The following is a 23,100-nucleotide window of genomic DNA, read 5'->3' as shown; positions in this document are numbered from 1 at the left end:
GTATTGTCAAGAGGAAGATGAGAGACACCAGACTCAACAATTCAGACAAGCTGAAGGCTGCTATCAAACCAACCTGGGCCTCCATAACACCTCAGCAGTGTCATAGGCTAATCTCCTCCATGCCACGCCGCACTGGTGCAGTAATTGATGCAAAAGGAGCCCCGACCAAGTATTGAGTGCATTTACTGAACATACATTTCAGTAGGCCAACATTTCGGATTTTAAAATAATTTTTTAAGCTGGTGTTATAAAGTATTCTAATTTACTGAGATAATGACTTTTGGGTTTTCATTGGCTATAATCCATAATCATCAACATTAACAGAAATAAAGACTTGAAATAGATCACTCTGTAATGATTCTATATAATATATGAGTTCCACTTTTTGTATTGAAGAACTGAAATAAATTAACTTTCTGATGATATTCTAATTTTGTGAGAAGCACCTGTACATGCATAAATACAATATTACGGTTTAGTTCAGCTATTTAGAGCACTATAACATTTCCAAACTAGACCTGCCGGAATATGCAGGAAGATAAATAAAAAACTTAGTTCAAGAATATAACCAAAACTGAGACAAATACTTGTGATGTTTTACCCAATATTAAAAGCTATGACATGGAAAAAAATGAATTTGACATGTTACCTTTAGTTGATAAAATTGCACTAAGTTTCAGTCTGCAGTCTTCTTTCCTTCATTATTTTTCACACTTAAGAATAGGAAGGGAGAATCAAAGAGCTGACAGAACCAGGAGCCGGTTGTTCTCATGGATTTGTAACATTTTTACAAAGGCACTGAGCTTCATAAGAACTTATACACATTGGCCGCAGGAAAATATTACTTTTATATCCATTAAAAATATCATTTTTAATGGAGACTATTTAGAAAGCTGCTTAAATTTGCATTTAGGAAGCAAAAAGACAACACAACTGTGTGCATATTCTTTATTCTTTTGATTACTGAATATACTAAGGTCCCTAATCATTTGCAAATAACATTTCTTAATTAAAAACTATACTTAATATACTGTACTTGAGTCTTGCAAACTTTCTGACTTTTACACTCTACTGTGTTATACATTGAAATTTCATGACCAAGAAGTAAAAGTTGGGGGATTATGGAAATCAGAGAATCAATAGACATGTGAATGATATACAAGTGATGAAAAAATGAAAGCAACCTTTTCAAAATATCTCAACTTATTCAGTATTGAGTACAAGCATCAAGTGCCGAAATACACGCTTTTTACGTGTGTCGACATGCTATCAGCTATGCTATTAACGGTTGAATGGCTGAACGTTTTTGGGCATGCAAATCATGAAGATCCACTGCTTTCAGCTCCTTTTGCAAATGCCGGCCAATGATGTCCCAAATGTGATTGATGGGAGACATAAGTCCAGATATGCTGCAGGCCGTGGTTGCATGTTTATGCCATGCAGACTGCTCACAATAGCACAAGCAATATTTGGCTTGGCATTATCACATTGAAAACAGCTCCTGAGACTCTTTCACATTCCCTCATGAAGGACTCTTCATAGTATACCGATGTCATCTCCAGGCCAATTTCAGGCTATCATTGCATCCAAGACAAAATTGTGAATCATCACTGTAGAGGATAGACCTCCATTCCAGCCTACATTGCCATTTTGTACAGCAACATGATAACCTTTGAGAGTAATGGTATAAGGGGAAATGGAACACCTGTAGTAGGACTTCTGGCTCGTAGCCCAGTGTCATGCAAACGCCTTCAGATGGTCTGCGTAGATGCCTTTTGCTGATGACACCCAACTATACACCTCTTCACCTAACATCACCCCAACTTTAATACAAAATACCAGGGATTGTCTGCCTGCTGTCTCTAACATCCTGTCCTTCCTCTATCTGAAACTGAATCTCTCCAAAACTGAACTCCTTGTGTTTTCTCCCTCTACTAAACTACCTATACTTTGCAGTTTCTTTGGGTGGTGCAACCATAACCAATATGCCTTGGGGTCATATATGACACAGAACTTTCCTTTATTCCCCATATCCATTCACCAGCGTCGGACTGGAGCACCTTGAGGCCATCAGAGAAAATCATTCTTGGGGCCCACTATGTAGCTACATAGAAATAAATACAAGACCAGACCACCAATTGTGCAGTAAAACGCACTAATATCAGGGTATAATATAAGGTAGTACACATCTTAATTATATAGCATGGGTTGGGGTAGCCCCCTCATAGAAAAGAAAGTAGCCCAATCATAGAATATACAGTAGCACCCTTTATAGAATATAATGTAGCCCCCCTAATAGGGTATAATGCAGCATCCCACAAAATATAATGCAACCCCTCATAAGGTATAATGCAGCTCACCCCCATAGAATATAATGTAACACCCTCATAGCGTGTAATGCAGCCCCCTCATATAGTATAATGCAGCCCCACCACAGAATATAATGTAGCCCCCTCAGAGTATAATGCAACCCCTCATAAGATATAATGCAGCATCCCACAAAATATAATGCAACCCCTCATAAGGTATAATGCAGCTCACCCCCATAGAATATAATGTAACACCCTCATAGCGTGTAATGCAGCCCCCTCATATAGTATAATGCAGCCCCACCACAGAATATAATGTAGCCCCCTCAGAGTATAATGCAACCCCTCATAAGATATAATGCAGCTCCTATAGGGCATAATGCTGCCCCCTCATATAGTATGATGTAGCCCCCAGAATATAATGTAGTCCCCTGAGAGAATAATGCAGTCCCCCACAGAATATAATGTAGCACCCTCATAAAGTATAATGCAGCCCCCCTCATAGGGTATAATGCAGCCCCTTCCACCTCCATCATTGTTCTCCCCCTCCACCCCATCATTATCCTCATCACCACCTCCATCATTCCCTTCTCACCCACCACCCCTATCATTGCCCTTTCCACCACCTCAATCATTGCCTCCTCCCCCCACCACCATTGTCCTTTCCACCACTACCATCATTGTCCTTTACACCACAACCATCATTGCTTTCTCCCCACCACCCCCATCATTGCCCATTTCAACACCTCCATCATTGTCTACCCCCACCACCTCCATCATTGTCCTTTCCACCACAACCATCATTTCTTTCTCCCTCACTGCCCCATCATTGCCCATTTGAACACCTCCATCATTGCCTCCCCCACAGCCATCATTGCCTTCTCCTCCACCACCCCATCATTGCCCATTTCAACACCTCCATCATTGCCTCCCCCCACCACCCACATCGTTCTTTCCACCACCAACATTGCCTTCTCCCCCACCATCCCCATCACTGCTCTCTCCATCACCCACATCATTGCCAATCTTCAATACAAACATCTCCAAAACACACACACACAGCGCCGCACCACTCTGTCACACACACAAAGCACTGCACCGCATACACAGGCACGCAGTCAGACACACAGCGTCACTCACCTCTCCGAACATTTCCCGCAGCCACAGCACATCCTGGCGTTATCTCTATCGCCTTTCTGTGTGAAACAGCCGCGTGCTGAATGATGACGTCATCCAGCCGCCCTGTGTCAGACAGGAAGCGCCAGGCAGCGGCAGGAAGCAGGACAGCATCGGATCCCTGCAGCTCTGCTCCACTGCCAAGCTGCAGGGATTGCTCTCTGCCCGCTGATTGCCCTCAGGGTTAGCCGCCCTGCAGGGGCCCACCTTCGGGGCCCCGATGCGGCCGCACCGGCTTTACATGCGGGCAGTGTTAGCCTCAGCCTGCGGCTAACACTGCCCTCTATTAAAGTGAAATTAATGTTCACTCCTCTCCACGCCCATGGAGGAGTGGGTAAGCATGAATATTAATTTCTCTTTAGCAGCCGGGACAGGCTCCTGTCTTCAGCTGCTGCTCTGCTGGCACCGAGCGGGCCCCCTTGACTCAGGGGCCCCATAGCTGCTGGGTGTGCCGCTATTAGTGACACGCCACTGGCTGGGGCCCCTGGAGCAGTGGGGTCCTAGGCAGTTGCTGGCCAGTATGCCAGCAGGTGTCAGTGCCTGGGCCCACCGGAGAATCCTCCAGTTTTCCGGTGGGCCAGTCCAACCCTGCCATTCACCCACTCGCTCATGTCACCTGCACCTTAAAAGCATCTCCAGAATGTGACCTTTTCTCACCTTTGAAACTGCAAAAACTTTTACTGTCGCTCTTAATCACTCTTATCAGGAATACTGCAACTCTCTTCTGATTGGTCCGATCCCTTTAACCAGGCCGCTTCACCAATGCCTCTACCCTGTGCCAATCACTGCACTGGTTACCCATTCGCTAGAAAATACTATACAAATTCACCTCTCTCACCCACAAAGCTCTCCACAGTTCTGCACCACCCTATATCTCCTCCCTCATTTCTGTTTATCACCCTTTCCATGTCCTCCATTCTGCAACTGATCTAAGACTAACTTCCTCCATAATCCAAACCTCGCACCTCCATCTCCAAGACTTCTCTCGTACTGCTCCAGTTTTTTGCACAACCCCAAAGAATCCGACTAATATCTAGCCCCCATGTTTTTAAGCATGCTTTAAAAGCACATCTGTTTAGACAAGCATATCACCTTAACTCACTATTCACTAACCTAACTCTCTTCTGTTCCCTCCTAAATGTTAGTCATAATCTTCTCCTGCCTATTCATCTGTCTCCACATGCTCCATGCACATAATAGCGCACAGTAACTGCACTTACACAGATACTGGTTGATGACCAGATCATGCTGCTTAATATGTAAACCCTTATTTATTATAGTCATGGCTGTCTGTACATAACAGCATGTTCGACCTATCGTGTTCCCCTATTTCCTTATAGACTGTAAGCTTGTGAGCAGGGCCCTCACTCCTGTAACTTTTGAAATGTGTTACATTGTATTGTTTTTGTTGTCTGTACATGTCCAATTATGGAGTGGGGTGCCATAATGTACAGTGATTTGGTAGTAAATTAATGTAGGACCATTTCTCCAAAGTGTCTCAAGGGCCGTTTTTCAATACGACAACACCAGGCCTCGTGCTTCTTGTATACAGTGAGTAGCCTGCATGGCCTAAACGTGTATGATTGGGCGTCATTGGTCGGCAATTGCAAAGGGAGCTGCCAGCAGTGGATCTTGATGAGTTGCGTGCTCACGTACATACACCATGGCAGAACATTCCTCAGGCAACCATTAATAACCTCATTTATAGCGTTTAAAAGCATGTAAGTGCATGTATTTCTGCACATGCAGCTCACATTCAATACTAAATAAGTCAAGATGTTTTGAACATGTTGTTTCCATGTTTTCCTCATTTACATATCATTAACATATCAATCCTGTGATTTTCTTAATGCCATGACATTTCCTTCTCTGCATTGCAATTTCACTGTTGAGGAATGTGTGGTCACTTTGAGTATGCTAAGGATTTTAATTGAAGACTAAGTGCAATAAGAGACTTGTCACTTGTTTTTTTATTTCTCTTGATGGCAGGTGGGTGAGGAAGCCCTGATTTTTTTGAAGTCCACCTGTCCATGTAATTTTACTTTACATTACGAGGTGGCATCTCGTGGAAACCTAGTGCTTTCAGGGAAACAGTCTGCAAATATCACTCTGCAGAGGGCGAAGAGATCATCATCTGTTACCTTTGATAAGGATTTCAATGAAACGGCAGAGAATGAAGCAGGTGTGATTTCTTACTCAGCCAATTGCGTATCATCTGATTATTCAGTAACTGTTAAACCAAAGGCCCTTGTATCTTTCCCCGTTGTTAACAATTCATTGCTATTTTGATCACTAGGTATTCTACAGTATAATATTAACTTTTCTTTACATATGCTTAGAACACATAGATTTAGGAAACTGTGACATCCGTGCTATCGGCATGCCTGCTAGTTGACTTATTGTGGACTAATGAGCATGAGCACCAAAAGTCACAGGTTATCAATGCTAAATACACAGAACTTCAGTAGTGCACATAGCGCATTATTACAGACAGTGTAATTGGTTTTGCAAGCATTATTGAAGTACTATAGAGACACAGAGTACAAGGTGAAATATGCCTGAACAAATGTTTGCTTGAGGGTTCCATACTTTTTCTTGTGGAGTCTTTTCTTTTTCTCTTAACATTAAATACGGTAAGTACAAAATGACTTCTGCTGCTAAGTCAGAGATTGAGGCGTACAGCCAAAGGTCTGTGGGTGCTTATGATCATTTTAGTCAAAACTGCACCACCAGCAATTTACAGTTTAAAGGGAATCTGCAGCTGATTCATGCTTGCTGTCCAAACCATAGGAAGCATGAATCGGAGTCCGATGCAGTTATTTCAGTTATACAATTATTTACACTGACTTTCAAAACCCAGACATGTGAATTTCCCTTCCCTACTCCCCTTGGTTGCCAGATCTTACCCAACCTGGTAATCTAGGGGAGCGGGGCAGGGAAAAGATGCCAGTGGACCTGCGTTTTAGAGAAAAACATACCAAAACATGGCTGTAATAACAGAGTGGGTCTCTGATTTAATGTGCCCATGGTTCAGGCAGAATGAATTAGATGTTGAGTCCAAGGCATAATGACAGCGGGTCAGTGGCCTGGCAGATCAGGGTCCTGCCAATGCCAGCAGGCACTTCGATTGGACATGTGTCCTCAGACACATATCCAGTTGAAATGAATTGCTGCAGACAGACCCACTGGGTCCATCCACAACAATACACGTTGCCGTCCAATTGGAGGCCAGCAGCAGAGATTGGTGGGCAAATGACAGGGTGCATGGCAGTGACATCATATGCTCCCACACCGAAGTCACCTGCCAACATCACAAGAGGATAAGTGGTGCGTGAGCAAAGAAAAGGGGAGTAGAGTATTTAGATATTTTTTTAAATACTACTGTATATGTCTATGGGGTGCATTATAGTACTATATATGACTATGGGGTGCATTATACTACTATATATGACTATTGAGGTGCATTATACTACTATATGACTTTGGGGTGCATTATACTACTATAATAATATCCCATACCCCATATATATGACTATAGGGTGCATCATACTACTATAAATGACTATGGGGATGCATTATACTACTAAATATGACTTTTTGGTGCATTATACTTTATGGATGACCTTGGGGTGCATTATACTTTATGGATAACTATGGGGTGCATTATACTACATGTATGACTATGAGCTGTGAGCTACGCTTTATGGAAAGTAAACCAGTGGAAGATTTAAAGAGACGGTGTTCCTGTGTCTACCTCTGTGTGCAGCCGAGTGAGCCGATCTACCACAATATACAGTATATATGCGCCCTCCATCCTGGTATATATGTCCCTCATCTTGGGTTCTGACTATGAGCTGTGTATTATACTTTTTGGATTACTATGGGTTGTGCATTATACTTTATTTATTTTACTCCTTTATATAGCGCCATTAATTCCACAGCGCTTTACAGACATTATAATCACTGTCCCCATTGGGGCTCACAATCTACATTTCCTATCAGTATGTCTTTGGAGTGTGGGAGGAAACTGGGGAACCTGGAGGAAACCCACACAAACACGGGGAGAACATACAAACTCCTTGCAGATGTTGTCCAAGGTGGGATTTGAACCCTGGACCCCAATGCTGCAAGGCTGCAGTGCTAACCACTGAGTCACCGTGCTACTATATGGAGGACTAAGGGCTGTGCATTATACTACATGGATGACTATGGGCTGTGCAGTATATTATATGGAGGACTATGGGGGATGCATTATACTTCTGCTAAGGAGCCCCATGACTTGTATGTACACTCCTAGTGACTATAATGATTTATTATTTTCTAAGCATTAAAGAACAGTGGCAGAATGGGGGACATGTACCAGGATAGGGGGATATATACCAGGATGGGGCCCAGGATGAGGGACATATATACCAGCATGGAGGGCGCATATATATATTGTGTTAGATCGGCTCACTCGGCTACACACGGAGGTAGACACAGGAACACTGTCTCTTTAAATCTTCCACTGATTTATTATATACATGCAGCATAAACCAGTGTGAAGCCAAAATAAACACGGCCCTTCAGGCAAAATAGGAAAACAAAACAAAATGGTATGCAGTCTGTATAGCTGCGTGGTTCCGCCCGCTCAGGATTACCAAAAACAGATAGTTCAGTTTAATATTTACACGAGCACCACTCTGGAGTTAGCTTCTCCAAACATGCTGAACGACGAATGAGTCTCAGGGCTGTGTATTTACCCTCTAGACCCAATCCTGGGGTGGAGACAGGGCCAGACTAGCAATTCTGGCAAATGCTAGATGGGTGGTTCGAGCTGTGGGCCACATCAGTTGTGACTCTGTTAACAGTATTGGGGTCCGCTGGTACTAGTACCAGCTGCTAACAGGCAAACGCTCCATACTCCATCACCTACTCCTCAAGATGGTTCCAGCCCGTGGCCTGCTGGATGCTGGAAGCACACAGGTCACATCGTGCGGCACGATGACGTCACTGCATCACACTGCCGGCGTCCACTGCAAGACAGGATAGAAGAGGAGACAGCAGCTGCGCTGGATGTGGAGGCTGGATTAGGTGAGGATTCGCTTTTCTGATAAGACCATCATATTATATAGAAAACAGTGGGGGACCATCACGCTATATAGGCGCCAGATGCTCCTAATTCATTGAGAGGCGTGAGCCTCTTAACAAATGAGAAGCATTTCACTTCAGCACTCCTCATCATGAATATCGCTAGTCTTGATGAATCAGGCCCAAAATCTATACCAAAAGGGGGTCTTTTTGCCATTCTTTTGTCAGATCTCCATTGGGATGCTTGTTTTGTTTCTGTTTATTAAAACATAGAACTCTATGCTATTTAGTATAGCTAAAAAAGTTACACACATGCAATGAAATTCAAAGATAGAACAATTGCATTTGAGATCTGCATATAGAGGAGTGCACAGTTTTTCTTTGAGAAATTATATGGCCATAAAGTTGGTGTGTAAGGAACCTAATGTATCTTTCCTAACACATATGTTTTCACACCTAAAAAGGAAGATAAAATAGACTAACTAACCTCTGCTTTCACAAGGGTTTTCCATCAAGGTCTTCATTCCACCTGCTCTGATTCATTCCAATAACAAGCTGTACTTTCCTATTTGCTGTCATTAGGCTTTGCTGTTTGCATTACAGTTCTGTCATCAGGCTATGATGATTTTCTGGGTTGGTATTTAACATTCATTCAATATCTTTTAGCTTCTATTATTTCTTCCAGTTTTAACAGATCTCTCATCTGGTGACTCTGAAGTGTGGATGACGCATGTTCATTTCCTGGTAACTCATACTATGGCCCCTTTGAGCCGCTTGTTGGTTTATTATGTAAGACAGAATGGAGAAGGGGTTACAGACAGCACCCAAATTTTAATAAAACCAGCTTTTGAGAACCAGGTAATTTTAAAGATTATTTGTAGTTCTGAGTTGTCTGCCTTTTTGTACTTAGAAAATATATTATTTTTGAAAATGTAAACTAGATAGTGAAACACATTTTTTTTTTTAATTCTATGTTCTGTCATTATTTTATCCAAACAGCATCAATTCTTCTAGGTACACTTGTACATAGTTTTTGAAGGAACTTGACAGGAAGGTTGTTCAAAACATCTTGGAGAACTAACCACAGATGTTCTGTGTACGTAGGTTTGCAGATTCCTTCTGCCTCTTCGTGGAATCCCAGACAGACTTGATATCAGGGCTGAGTGGGGGGGGATATCATCACTTTTAGGACTCCTTGAATTTCTTTACTTTGAAGATAATTGTTGATGTCATTGGCTGTATGCTTGGGGTCGTTGTTCTGCTGCAGAATTCATTTGCAGCCAGTCAGATGCCTCCCTGATGGTATTTCATTGTGTATAATTATCTGTCTGTATTTCTCAGCATTGAGGACACCATTAATCTTGACCCAGCTCCATTTGCGGCCAAAAAAAACCCCATACCTTCTACATGAAAACAAGATCAAGTGTAGCGCCCCCACCGCCGCAGGGCCGAGGGGTTACCCGGTACCGGGCCTCTGAGTCTCTGCTCTGGGGTTGTCACGGCGGCTAGGCCCCGGTCCGTGACCCTGCCGTGGGGCGCTCAGTCTATAGTACGTATAAATGACAGTGGTGGTGGTGCGGCGCAGTAAATAACGAGGACACCAGGTTGCAGTCTCTTTACCTCTTTACTGAAGATCTCTGGGTCCTCAGTCCAGAATACGGTTCACCAGGCTGCGCAAGTCCGGCCGGTCCGATGGCACCTCCAGAGCTCACTTCACAGGTGGAAATCGGTGCCTTCCTTCTAGCGCTATGTGTTGCGGTCCTCCCCTGCTGTGCTTACGGAAAGTCCCCACAACCGTTGTGTCTGTTTCTTAAGTTCCCTCACAACTCGATTAAATGATGTTCTTCTAATCCTCCGTCCCTCCCTGTTGTTCTGGTTGGGACGGCACCCGTTTGACGGGTAGGCTCGGAGCTCTTCCGGGACCCTAGAGTCGCCCCTCTCCACAAGGTGCCCCACAAGACTTCATAGGTGATTTGTGTGAGACAGCCCGCCTTAGACTGACTGTCCTGCCGCTGTTTAGAGTATTGCTTGAAGCTGAATGTTATGATACTCCCTCGGCGTTCCGGCCACCGGTAGTGCGCCTCAGTAGGGTGTTGCTCCGGTCTTACAGCACGACCCCTACTGGTATTCTCCTATTGCTTGATCTCGTTTCTCACTCAGCACAATCTATCTCGCTTCTAGTCCTTTCTTGGGCCCCGCCGCTTCCCGGAGCTGGCGCGGACCCGTTACGTTCTTTTCAATGCCAAGCCTCTGTCAGGATCCCACCCCTGACAGAGACCCTACTGTCTCTTCCTCCACAACACCCTCTGCCACCAGGTGTTGCTTCGTCCAATCCAGTCAGCTTTCTGATCTAACTTCCTGCCCGACCCCCAGTTTACCCACTATGGTGGGGAGTGGCCTAATGAATAGCACCTTTAGCTCCCCCCGGAGGCCCAGCTGTGAAATATATTGGTGTCTGTGATACCTGATCAGATGAGCTCCTTCAGTGCCATCAGACGCACCGTAGCTCCCCATAGTGGCGGAGCCACAGTACTGCAACGACCAGGACTCTGGGGCGCTGCACTCCCCCCTGGTTAAACACAGTACTCCGGGACTGGGAAGAAAACAACAATACAAGTTAGCAAAAAGACATACAATTTTGTTGAGTGTAATAACAATAAGTATACTTGAACAGGCTTCCCTTTATGGGAGGTGAGGACACTTGAACGTTACAAACATGGTTAAACATCATAGCAACATGCTATAATTAGCTTCTCTTACCCAACCGGGTATTCTACTAAGTACAAAATTGTTGAACAATAATTTAACGTTGCCTTTAAGGACATACACTCTTCATCCACTAAAGACCTTCCTATAATCACATTATAAGGCAATTTAACTTTTACATTCTCCTACTTTGGATCTGCAGGACCGCCTGTCCTATCGGCACCAGACCTACTGCCTCTCCTTTCTGTTACAGGACCGCCCCGTTCAGCCAGGGCCTTCTGCCTTTTCAACTACTATACACAGTATAGAACATAACATTACTTTCAGTTCAAGAGCACTGAGCCATCTCTACATGACTCCTATGAGGACTCAGGGTTTACCTTCTATCCTAACTTTCTATCAACATTATCAAGCATTTTCTTTTGAACATTAAGCCTTCTCATTATCTTTCTTTCTTGCATGCATGCTGGACACCACATCTATCCCTACGGGTCCACTGCATCCTTCTTCTATCTTTCACCTTTTTCTTCTCAGATAACATCACTAACATTTCTTCACAATTAACCAGTTGAACACATATAACTTTCTCGTACAAACATTATCATCACTTTTCTCTCATCAACATTATTGCTACTTGTCTTAAGCAATATTACTATCGAAGTGTGGCAAATGAACATCCCCTTTAAGAGGGGACCAAGTCTCTGTGAGGTAGCGTATCTTCTCAAGCTACCAGTCCATACTCAGCAAAGGTTCCAGTGCGGTATCTTCGCAAAGAGTCCTTCTTTAAGTAAAACCAGTAGGGAGCGCCTTTAATAAGGTGCAAACTATATACAAGAAGTTCGGATCATGCACTGTTCATGATTTCAGCAGTTTTTAAATAACGTAGAAAAATAGAAGATAACCAAAAACAATAGGGATCCCGGGTCAACAAAGGAATCCCTTTTAAAGTTTACCCTGAACGGGTTTTAGCAGCAACATAAAAGCAGTAAAACAGTAACTATTTACAAGTAAGAAAGAACGGTAAAATCTTACTGTGGTGGTCTCCGTAAGGGTCAGACCCCCCAGCGTTGGCGCTTCTGGGGCTGTGTCGGGTTGCGCAGCCTCAGGCCGGATCGGATCAGTCCCACGCGGGGTTCCTGGTGTCGCCATCTTTGCCTTCTCTCCAATGTCCTCTTCCCGCGGTCTCTTTCGTGGGCGGCCCCGTCCCCATGGTCTCCACCCTCCAACCAGGATCAGGAGGCGGACCTCGGCTGTTGACGGGCACGTCCTCAGGACACAGAAATACTTAGACTGGGCGGCCATTGTTGTTCGCGCTCTCCAGCTTGCCTACGCCTACTTCACGCCCCCTCTCTCTTCCTGCACTCTCTTCAGCGCTGCAATGGTGGCGGATTTTGGCGGTAAATGGCGCAGCACAGTCTTTGCAATAAAGTACAGTCCAAGCACAACAAATCACAGTTCTAAGGCACACATGACCTGATTCTTCAGGCTTAAGTAGATCCTGTTCGTGACGCCAAGTTTGTAGCGCCCCCACCGCCGCAGGGCCGAGGGGTTACCCGGTACCGGGCCTCTGAGTCTCTGCTCTGGGGTTGTCACGGCGGCTAGGCCCCGGTCCGTGACCCTGCCGTGGGGCGCTCAGTCTATAGTACGTATAAATGACAGTGGTGGTGGTGCGGCGCAGTAAATAACGAGGACACCAGGTTGCAGTCTCTTTACCTCTTTACTGAAGATCTCTGGGTCCTCAGTCCAGAATACGGTTCACCAGGCTGCGCAAGTCCGGCCGGTCCGATGGCACCTCCAGAGCTCACTTCACAGGTGGAAATCGGTGCCTTCCTTCTAGCGCTATGTGTTGCGGTCCTCCCCTGCTGTGCTTACGGAAAGTCCCCACAACCGTTGTGTCTGTTTTTTAAGTTCCCTCACAACTCGATTAAATGATGTTCTTCTAATCCTCCGTCCCTCCCTGTTGTTCTGGTTGGGACGGCACCCGTTTGACGGGTAGGCTCGGAGCTCTTCCGGGACCCTAGAGTCGCTCCTCTCCACAAGGTGCCCCCCAAGACTTCATAGGTGATTTGTGTGAGACAGCCCGCCTTAGACTGACTGTCCTGCCGCTGTTTAGAGTATTGCTTGAAGCTGAATGTTATGATACTCCCTCGGCGTTCCGGTCACCGGTAGTGCGCCTCAGTAGGGTGTTGCTCCGGTCTTACAGCATGACCCCTACAGGTATTCTCCTATTGCTTGATCTCGTTTCTCACTCAGCACAATCTATCTCGCTTCTAGTCCTTTCTTGGGCCCCGCCGCTTCCCGGAGCTGGCGCGGACCCATTACGTTCTTTTCAATGCCAAGCCTCTGTCAGGATCCCACCCCTGACAGAGACCCTACTGTCTCTTCCTCCACAACACCCTCTGCCACCAGGTGTTGCTTCATCCAATCCAGTCAGCTTTCTGATCTAACTTCCTGCCCGACCCCCAGTTTACCCACTATGGTGGGGAGTGGCCTAATGAATAGCACCCTTAGCTCCCCCCGGAGGCCCAGCTGTGAAATATATTGGTGTCTGTGATACCTGATCAGATGAGCTCCTTCAGTGCCATCAGACGCACCGTAGCTCCCCATAGTGGCGGAGCCACAGTACTGCAACGACCAGGACTCTGGGGCGCTGCACAAGCAACTCCACTATGCAAAAAACATAGAAACTGAAATGCAGAAAAATGTAAGCAGGAGCTCTGAACTAATGAGTAAAAATGTGAAATATTTGTCTGTAACATTAGGCAGTTTGTTTGCCGAAGAGGTGAAGAGTGGTACAATAATGATTGTCTACAGGCAATAGTGAAGCATGGTGGAGGTTCCTTGCATGTTTGGGGCTGTATTTCAATAAATGTAATTGGGTATTAGGTCTTGAATAATGGTGCCCTCAATATTGAGAAATACAGGCAGATTCTTATACAGCATGCAGTACCATCAGTGAAGTGTCTTCTGATTGGCTCCAGATTTATTCTGCAGCAGCACAATGATCCGAATCATACACCCAACATTATTAAGAACAATCTAACGCAAAGAAGAACAAGGAATCCTGGAAGTGAAGTCAACATTGTCAATTCCGTCTGGGAGTACATGAAGAGACAGAAGAATTTGCACAAGTCAGCATCTACAGAAGATCTGTGGTTAGTTCTCCCAAATGTTTGGAACAACCTCCCTGCTGAGTTACTCCCTAAAACTTTTGCACAGTACTCTATGTAATCAATCTATGTGTGTTGTTCATGACAACTCTTGCTTATCTTTCCTATACGCCATACTTTTTAAATTGTATAAATAAATAGTTTTAAAAAATATAATAAGACTTGTATTATCAGATCATACAATATCAATGATATACAGTAAGTCATGTTGAAACAACTGTTGTCAAGCAAATATGGTTTTGAGGACACTTATTGAGGAAATCATTTTTAGCAATTTTTTATTATTTACCAAGAAAACATATTTACTCAGTTCTGTTGCTGTACAGGTTTCGGTGGCCCTTTCTTCCAATGACTCTAAACCAGGGGATGTGATTGATATCAAAGTAAAAGCTACCAGAGGAAGTTGCGTGTGTGTATCTACAGTGGATAAAAGTCTGTACCTCTTGCACAATGGATTTCAATTAACTCCTGAACAGGTTAGTATACATTAAGGCTATGTGCACACGTCAGGATTTCTTGCAGAAATTTCCTGAACAAAACTGGACATTTTCGGCAAGAAATCTGCATGCGTTTTTTTCGCGTTTTTCTCGCTGTTTTTGTGCGTTTTTTTGCGTGTTTTTTTCCAGAGGTTCTGGGATGCAATAATATAGTGGGAAATCTGCAAAAAATCTGCAAAATTAATGAACATGCTGCATTTTTTACCGCGATGCAGCATATGCACAAAAATTGTGGAATGCATTATAAATGATGGGATGCATATGTATGCGTTTTTTAAGCGTTTCTATAGCGAAAAAAAGCAAAAAAACATGAAAAATCCGGAACGTGTGCACACAGCCTAATTGTGGCACTGGAACAGCAAGGATAAAATGATTTGAGGATACACTATTTTTTTGGGGGGTGGGGGTTGGCTGTGTTCGCTGAATATTAATTTGGAAAACCCCTTTAAATTGTCTTATCACCTGCTAAATTAGCCAAGCTTTAGTTTCTTTGTTCTTGCAGTCTGACATTTAAAAGTGAAGACTTTAGCTATGTCTGCCAACTTAATTGTAGTAATCTTTGTCTGTGGACAGATCACTTTTGTCAGAAGCTATGGTTTATATACAGCATCCCAAAATATGAGCACGATGCTGGAGAGCCACCGATGGAGATCTAGGGCATCACAGGAAAGGATGTGCACTCTGCCCTGACCGGCACTATCCAGATCACTGATGCTTAGTTACTAAACAGACATATTAGCACAATCTGCTCATTATTATTCAAAAACAAGAGACAGCGGCAACCTCCGTTAGATATACAGAATGCACCTGGAAAACCATGATGCTAATTCATTTACATTTTATAATTTGGCTCCTACAGATATTCCAAGAACTAGCAAACTTTGATGTCTCTGATGCTTTTGGGTCAGGGAAGGAAGAAGGGCATTTTTGGTGGCCTGGCATGAGTTCCCAGAGGAGACGGCGTTCGTCAGTTTTTCCATGGCACTGGGACATCACTAAAGACGCACGCTTTGCTTTTACAGTAAGTTGGTAACTCAGAAATTAAGAGATTTCAGTGTGGCTCGCTGTAATTATTCAGAAGAGTTTGGTTCTGTTTCTTAAGAACAATCTTTCAAGAAAAATCACAAGATAAAAATATTCTGCATTGCATTTGTGATTTTTGTTCCAGTAATTTATATTACCCTGTCCTGAATTTTATCTTACCAAGAGACATCTTACATGTGGCGGTGTAAAAGGTGGGGTCTAGCCTTACCACTCCCAAAAGTAGGCAGTTGTGGTTACATTGGGGACAGTGGCATCAGTCGTGGGGTGAGACTGGCATGACCTGAATTTTTTGTTGTAAGTATCCAAGAAGTATCATTTCTACTTGCGAAGATTGACATGCTAAGCATGCCAAGATTAGGAGACTTAAAGCCGCAATGCTCCTCTGGGAAAAATGCTAATTATGCAAATTGTCTCTTCAGCGAGGAAGAGAACTAGAACTCTAGTGCCACCTATTGTTAGTCATGAGATTTTCTGCCCTTGTAAAGAACAAGATTTAGCAACTGAGTTGTTTCTAATGCTACATGATAATGACAGACTTTACTGGATCTGAAATGGAAAGATGAGGCACTAGAACAGCGAGATATCAATATGTTGAATGTTCACAGATGAATATTTCATTAAATAAATTTAGTTAACACCATCTGGGAGCAAATAAAAATATTAATGAACAGGAAGCAGAGAAGCAAATTTAATTAATGCACAGTAATTCACAAATTCAATTTATAAATCTCAGTGGTTTTCGTGACATTATCAAAATGAAAATTAAATATAAACTTAGAACATTCACATCTGTAGTAGTTGTTACAACCCCTGGCAAAAATTATGGAATCACCGGCCTTGGAGGATGTTCGTTTAGTTGTTTAATTTTGTAGAAAAAAAGCAGATCACAGACATGGCACAAAACTAAAGTCATTTCAAACGGCAACTTTCTGGCCTTAAGAAACACTAAAAGAAATCAAGAACAAAAATGTGGTAGTCAGTAATGGTTACTTTTTTTAACCAAGCATAGGGGGAAAATTATGGACTCACTCAATACTGAGGAAAAAATTATGGAATGATGAAAAACAAACAAACAAAAAAACACTCCAAAACATCACTAGTATTTTGTTGCACCACCTCTGGCTTTCATAACAGCTTACAGTCTCTGAGGCATGAACTTAATGAGTGTCAAACAGTACTCTTCATCAATCTGGCTCCAACTTTCTCTGACTGCTGTTGCCAGATCAGCTTTGCAGGTTGGAGCCTTGTCATGGACCATTTTCTTCAACTTCCACCAAAGATTTTCAATTGGATTGAGATCCGGACTATTTGCAGGCCATGACATTGACCTTATGTGTCTTCTTTGCTCTATGGCAGGATGCCTTATCATCTTGAAAAATGATTTCATCATCCCCAAACATCCTTTCAATTGATGGGATAAGAAAAGTGTCCAGAATATCAACGTAAACTTGTGCATTTATTGAAGATGTAATGACAGCCATCTCCCCAGTGCCTTTACCTGACATGCAGCCCCATATCATCAATGATTGTGGAAATTTGCATGTTCTCTTCAGGCAGTCATCTTTATAAATCTCATTGGAACGGCACCAAACAATAGTTCCAGCATCATCACCTTGCCCAATGCAGATTCATCACTGAGTATCACTTTCATCCAGTCATCCACAGTTCACGATTGCTTTTCCTTAGTCCATTGTAACCTTGTTTTTTTGTTTAGGTGCTAATGATAGCTTTCATTTAGCTTTTCTGTATGTAAATCCCATTTCCTTTAGGTGGTTTCTTACAGTTCGGTCCCAGACGTTGACTCCAGTTTCCTCCTTTTCGTTCCTCATTTGTTTTGTTGTGCATTTCCTGTTTTGGAGATATACACTCACCGGCCACTTTATTAGGTACACCTGTCCAACTTCTTGTTAACATTTAATTTCTAATCAGCCAATCACATGGCGGCAATTCAGTGCATTTAGGCATGTAGACATGGTCAAGACAATCTCCTGCAGTTCAAACCGAGCATCAGTATGGGGAAGAAAGGTGATTTGAGTGCCTTTGAACGTGGCATGGTTGTTGGTGCCAGAAGGGCTGGTCTGAGTATTTCAGAAACTGCTGATCTACTGGGATTTTCACGCACAACCATCTCTAGGGTTTACAGAGAATGGTCCGAAAAAGAAAAAAAATCCAGTGAGCGGCAGTTCTGTGGGCGGAAATGCCTTGTTGATGCCAGAGGTCAGAGGAGAATGGGCAGACTGGTTTGAGCTGATAGAAAGGCAACAGTGACTCAAATCGCCACCTGTTACAACCAAGGTAGGCCTAAGAGCATCTCTGAACGCACAGTGCATCGAACTTTGAGGCAGATGGGCTACAGCAGCAGAAGACCACACCGGGTACCACTCCTTTCAGCTAAGAACAGGAAACTGAGGCTACAATTTGTACAAGCTCATCGAAATTGGACAGTAGAAGATTGGAAAAACGTTGCTTGGTCTGATGAGTCTCGATTTCTGCTGCGACATTCGGATGGTAGGGTCAGAATTTGGCGTAAACAACATGAAAGCATGGATCCATCCTGCCTTGTATGGAGCATCTTTGGGATGTGCAGCCGACAAATCTGCGGCAACTGTGTGATGCCATCATGTCAATATGGACCAAAATCTCTGAGGAATGCTTCCAGCACCTTGTTGAATCTATGCCACGAAGAATTGAGGCAGTTCTGAAGGCAAAAGGGGGTCCAACCCGTTACTAGCATGGTGTACCTAATAAAGTGGCCGGTGAGTGTATTTCTTGAAGATTTTGGTCTTCACGCTTTGATGTCTTCCTTGCTCTACCAGTATGTTTGCCTTTAACAACCTTCCCATGTTGTTTGTATTTGGTCCAGATGTTAGACACAGCTGACTGTGAACAACTAACATCTTTTGCAACATTGTGTGATGATTTAACCGCTTTTAAGAGTTTGATAATCCTCTCCTTTGTTTCAATTGACATCTCTCGTGTTGGAGCCATGATTCATGTCACTCCACTTGGTTCAACAGCTCTCCAAGGTGTGATCACTCATTTTTAGATGCAGACTAATGAGCAGATCTAATTTGATGCAGGTGGTATTTTTGGGAATGAAAATTTACAGGGTGATTCCATAATTTGTTCCTCAGAATTGAGTGATTCCATAATTTTTCCCCTAGGCTTGGTTAAAAAAAGTAACCATTACTGACTACCACATTTTTGTTCTTGATTTCTTTTAGTGTTTCTTAAAGCCAGAATATTGCCATTTGAAATGACTTGATCTGCTTTTTTTTCTACAAAATTAAACAACTGAATGAACATCCTCCAAGGACGGTGATTCCATAATTTTTGCCACGGGTTGTATAATCTTTTTTTAATAATTATTTTTCAAACAGTACGTTTTACACAGCAGAGTGACCAAATTGAGTTAAATTTTAGATGTTATAACTTATTACATCACAATGTCACCAAAAACAAAAGTAACAACAAGAAAAGAAAAACAAAATAACAAATTAGTACCTAGACATATTAAGGTCATCAAAAATTGAATTGGATAAGACTGGATAATCTGAAGTGTGCTGAGGGATTGAATAAGGCTGCTTTCACACTAGCGTCGGTACGGGGCTGTCGCGCTGCATCGGCCCGACGTACCGACGCATACTGTGAAAAAAATGCCCGACGTGGGCAGCAGAAGCAGTCTTAGGACGCTTCCGTTGCCCCATTGCAAGGTCCGGGGAGGAGGGGGCGGAGTTTCGGCCGCGCATGCGCAGTCAAAAATAGCGGTCTCGACGCACAAAAAAGTTACATGTAACTTTTTTTGTGGCGGCGGTCCGCCAAAACACGATGCAACCGTCGCACAATGGTTGCTACGTGTGGCACTGCGTCGCAATGTGTCGCTAATAAAAGTCTATGGAGAAAAAATGCATCCTGCGGGAAACTTTGCAGGATGCGTTTTCTCCACAACGACGCATTGCGACGTGAAGTGCCCGATGCTAGTGTGAAAGTAGCCTAAGGCTCTAATACGTATCAGTTTAATATAAGATATTGGGAGTGTGTGTTCATAGACTATATGATGGAAAGGGATGAGTGACCATATGGGACGGCTGTCAGGAAAGCAGGTTAGGAATCTACCTAGATTGGGGTTATGGCTGCCCAAATTTTCCTTATTTTAAGGAACTGTGGACGGGTGTGAGCTTCCCAACTGGTGAGTACCACAAGGGATTAAATTGACTTTTAGCATCCATTCTGAGTGTGTAAGGGTACCGTCACACAGTGCCATTTTGATCGCTACGACGGCACGATCCGTGACGTCGCAGCGATCGTATGATTATCGCTCCAGCGTCGTAGACTGCGGTCACACGTTGCAATCACGGCGCTGGAGCGATGCCGAAGTCCCCGGGTAACCAGGGTAAACATCGGGTTACTAAGCGCAGGGCCGCGCTTAGTAACCCGATGTTTACCGTGGTTACCAGCGTAAACGTAAAAAAAACAAACAGTACATACTCACATTCCGGTGTGTGTCCTCCGGCGTCTCAGCTTCTCTGCACTGTGTAAGCACAGCGGCCGGAAAGCAGAGCGGTGACGTCAGACGTCACCGCTGTGCTCGCTCTGGCTGGCCGGCGCTCACAGTGCAGAGAAGCTGAGACGCCGGAGGACAGACACCGGAATGTAAGTATGTACTGTTTGTTTTTTTTACGTTTACGCTGGTAACCACGGTAAACATCGGGTTACTAAGCGCGGCCCTGCGCTTAGTTACCCGATGTTTACCCTGGTTACAAGCGAACACATCGCTGGATCGCTGTCACACACAACGATCCAGCGATGTCAGCGGGTGATCAAGCGACGAAAGAAAGTTCCATACGATCTGCTACGACGTACGATTCTCAGCAGGATCCCTGATCGCTGCTGCGTGTCAGACACTGCGATATCGTATGGATATCGCTGGAACGTCACGAATCGTACCGTCGTAGCGATCAAAGTGTGACTGTGTGACGGTACCCTAAGGGTCATTTCTTGTGTCTTTTGAAGGGGGATTAAGTGTTTGGTGGCTCCTAGTAAGAGTGCCAACAGGCCGTGTTTTTTTAGTTTTGAAGTTGTAATCTTATTTCTAATGTCTGCTCTTTTGGGCCAGTTTTTTTTAAAAAATATTCCCAGTATGTTTCAAAAGTTGTTAAAATATTCTGATCTTTGTAATACCATTTTAATTTTTGGGGTTATTTCACAGGAGACTGGACTGGTTGTAATGTCAGACATTGTCAGCCTAAATCACTGTCAGAGTGATGGCATGTACACAGATGAAGCAGTCCCAGCTTTCCAGCCACACACAGGAACATTGGTTGCTTCTTCCCATACCAGAATTGCTCCTCGGTGAGTTAACACAATCTCAAGCCATTAGACTGTGAACCTAAATTTCACCCAGTAAAATAAAAGTATTGGGTAACTTTTCTTATACCATTGTACGGTTTGAAATCTGTGTAAGTGAGGCTAGACAGCACTTTATTCATATAGTACTGATTTTACAGCCCACTCTCATTTTCCACTGCAATGAAGATTGTTAAAATTTCTGTTCTAAATTGTGACAGTATTCCCCACAGAGCAACTGTAGGTGCAGTAAGGTTACATAGCTCTCCCAGACTGCAGTATGGCAGGGAACATTGCATTCTAGGAACTCTATTAATCTCCTAGGGACATATTTATTGCAAAACTTGTTATTAGAGCACGCAGACATTGTAGAAGAATTATCAGGTTTACTTGGGACATACAGCAATCATCACAACATGGAGGATTACAGCAAAGAACATAGAGGTATTACAATAGAACTTACAGTAAATCCATGCACATAAACAAACTAGACCAGTTAACCCAGTGCTATCTGCTGTCTGCATAACATTGTCCATCCACAGTATAACCCTGCAGTTTTTGGATACTCCAACACCCTTTCCTAAACAGCTAAGACTTAGCTCATTAGGCCTAGTCTCTTGATCAGCTGGGATTCTGGGAAAGTACCTCTCTGTAGTCAGTGATTGTGCAAAAATGTCTAACATGACATGTCAAAGTTCTCTTATCTTCTTCTTCAAATCACTATTTTTGATGATCATCATGATTTTTTACCTTTTTCTTCTGGTGCCTGAAAAAGTCCTAACACTTTCTGTCTCAAGACAGTTCTCACTACTTCATGCATCTTGCTCTTTATCTTCCGGCTTTGTCTAAGATGTTTCATCTGTTCCCTTCTAAATTTTAACTGCTTTTCCATGCCTTTTGATTCTTCCATTTTTTAGACTCTTTTCTTTTATTCTTGCTTGATTTTTTGGCTGTTTTTTATATAATTTTGTGCTAGTCTTCTCTATCTTATTGACCTTTATCCATATATTTGATCCATTCTGAAATTTTGAGTGCTATATTCTCTGTCCAAGATGTGGATTCATAAACAATTATTATTTATTTTGCTTTGCTTATATAATGGCATCATATTTTGGAGGGCTTTACATACATTATCATCACTGTCCCATTGGGGCTCACAATCTAAATTCCCTATTAGTATGTCTTTGGAAATGTGGGAAGAAACCAGGAGAACATACAAACTCCTTGCAGATGTTTTCTTTGGTGGGATATGAACCCAGGACCCCAGTGCTGTAAACACTCAGCCACCGTGCCGCCCAATACTGTGCTCGCCTTTTATGAGAGATGTACAGGTGGTTTACCTTTGTTTTCTCTTATTGAACACCTTGATTCTGGATCTGGGCCTGATTGACTGTGTCTGTTTGTAGGGTTTGGGCTTGTGTTGACTTTGCCCATTTGTTTGGAAGTAGGCTGATTACTGTATTTTTTTTCTTTAAGGTCCCGTCTCACTAAGCGATTTACCAACGATCACGACCAGCGATACGACCTGGCCGTGATCGTTGGTAAGTCGCTGTGTGGTCGCTGGGGAGCTGTCACACAGACCGCTCTCTCCAGTGACCAACGATCAGGGGAACGACTTCGGCATCGTTGAAACTGTCTTCAACGATGCCGAAGTCCCCCTGCAGCACCCGGGTAACCAGGGTAAACATCGGGTTACTAAGCGCAGGGCCGCGCTTAGTAACCCGATGTTTACCCTGGTTACCAAAAAAAAACAAACAGTACATACTCGCCTTTCGGTGTCCA

The 23,100-nt window shown here is 43.5% G+C and overlaps 1 protein-coding gene across 2 annotated transcripts in view; it reads left to right on the top strand.

The window, feature by feature from the left end:
- CPAMD8 (C3 and PZP like alpha-2-macroglobulin domain containing 8) overlaps positions 1-23,100 on the top strand; it is a 500,517-nt gene that overhangs the window by 261,238 nt on the left and 216,179 nt on the right. For both annotated transcript variants that reach the window (XM_077253153.1, XM_077253145.1), the window contains exons 14-18: positions 5,475-5,667; positions 9,241-9,413; positions 14,758-14,907; positions 15,788-15,949; positions 21,182-21,324. In XM_077253153.1, the coding sequence (XP_077109268.1) occupies positions 5,475-5,667; positions 9,241-9,413; positions 14,758-14,907; positions 15,788-15,949; positions 21,182-21,324 (821 nt within the window). The remainder of the gene's footprint in view (positions 1-5,474; positions 5,668-9,240; positions 9,414-14,757; positions 14,908-15,787; positions 15,950-21,181; positions 21,325-23,100) is intronic.

The sequence above is a fragment of the Ranitomeya variabilis genome, chromosome 1 (genome assembly GCF_051348905.1).
Source record: "Ranitomeya variabilis isolate aRanVar5 chromosome 1, aRanVar5.hap1, whole genome shotgun sequence".
In the NCBI taxonomy this organism is placed as follows: Eukaryota; Metazoa; Chordata; class Amphibia; order Anura; family Dendrobatidae; genus Ranitomeya; species Ranitomeya variabilis.
The sequence above is the reverse complement of the archived record's forward strand: the minus strand, read 5'-3'. Positions and strand labels throughout refer to the sequence as shown.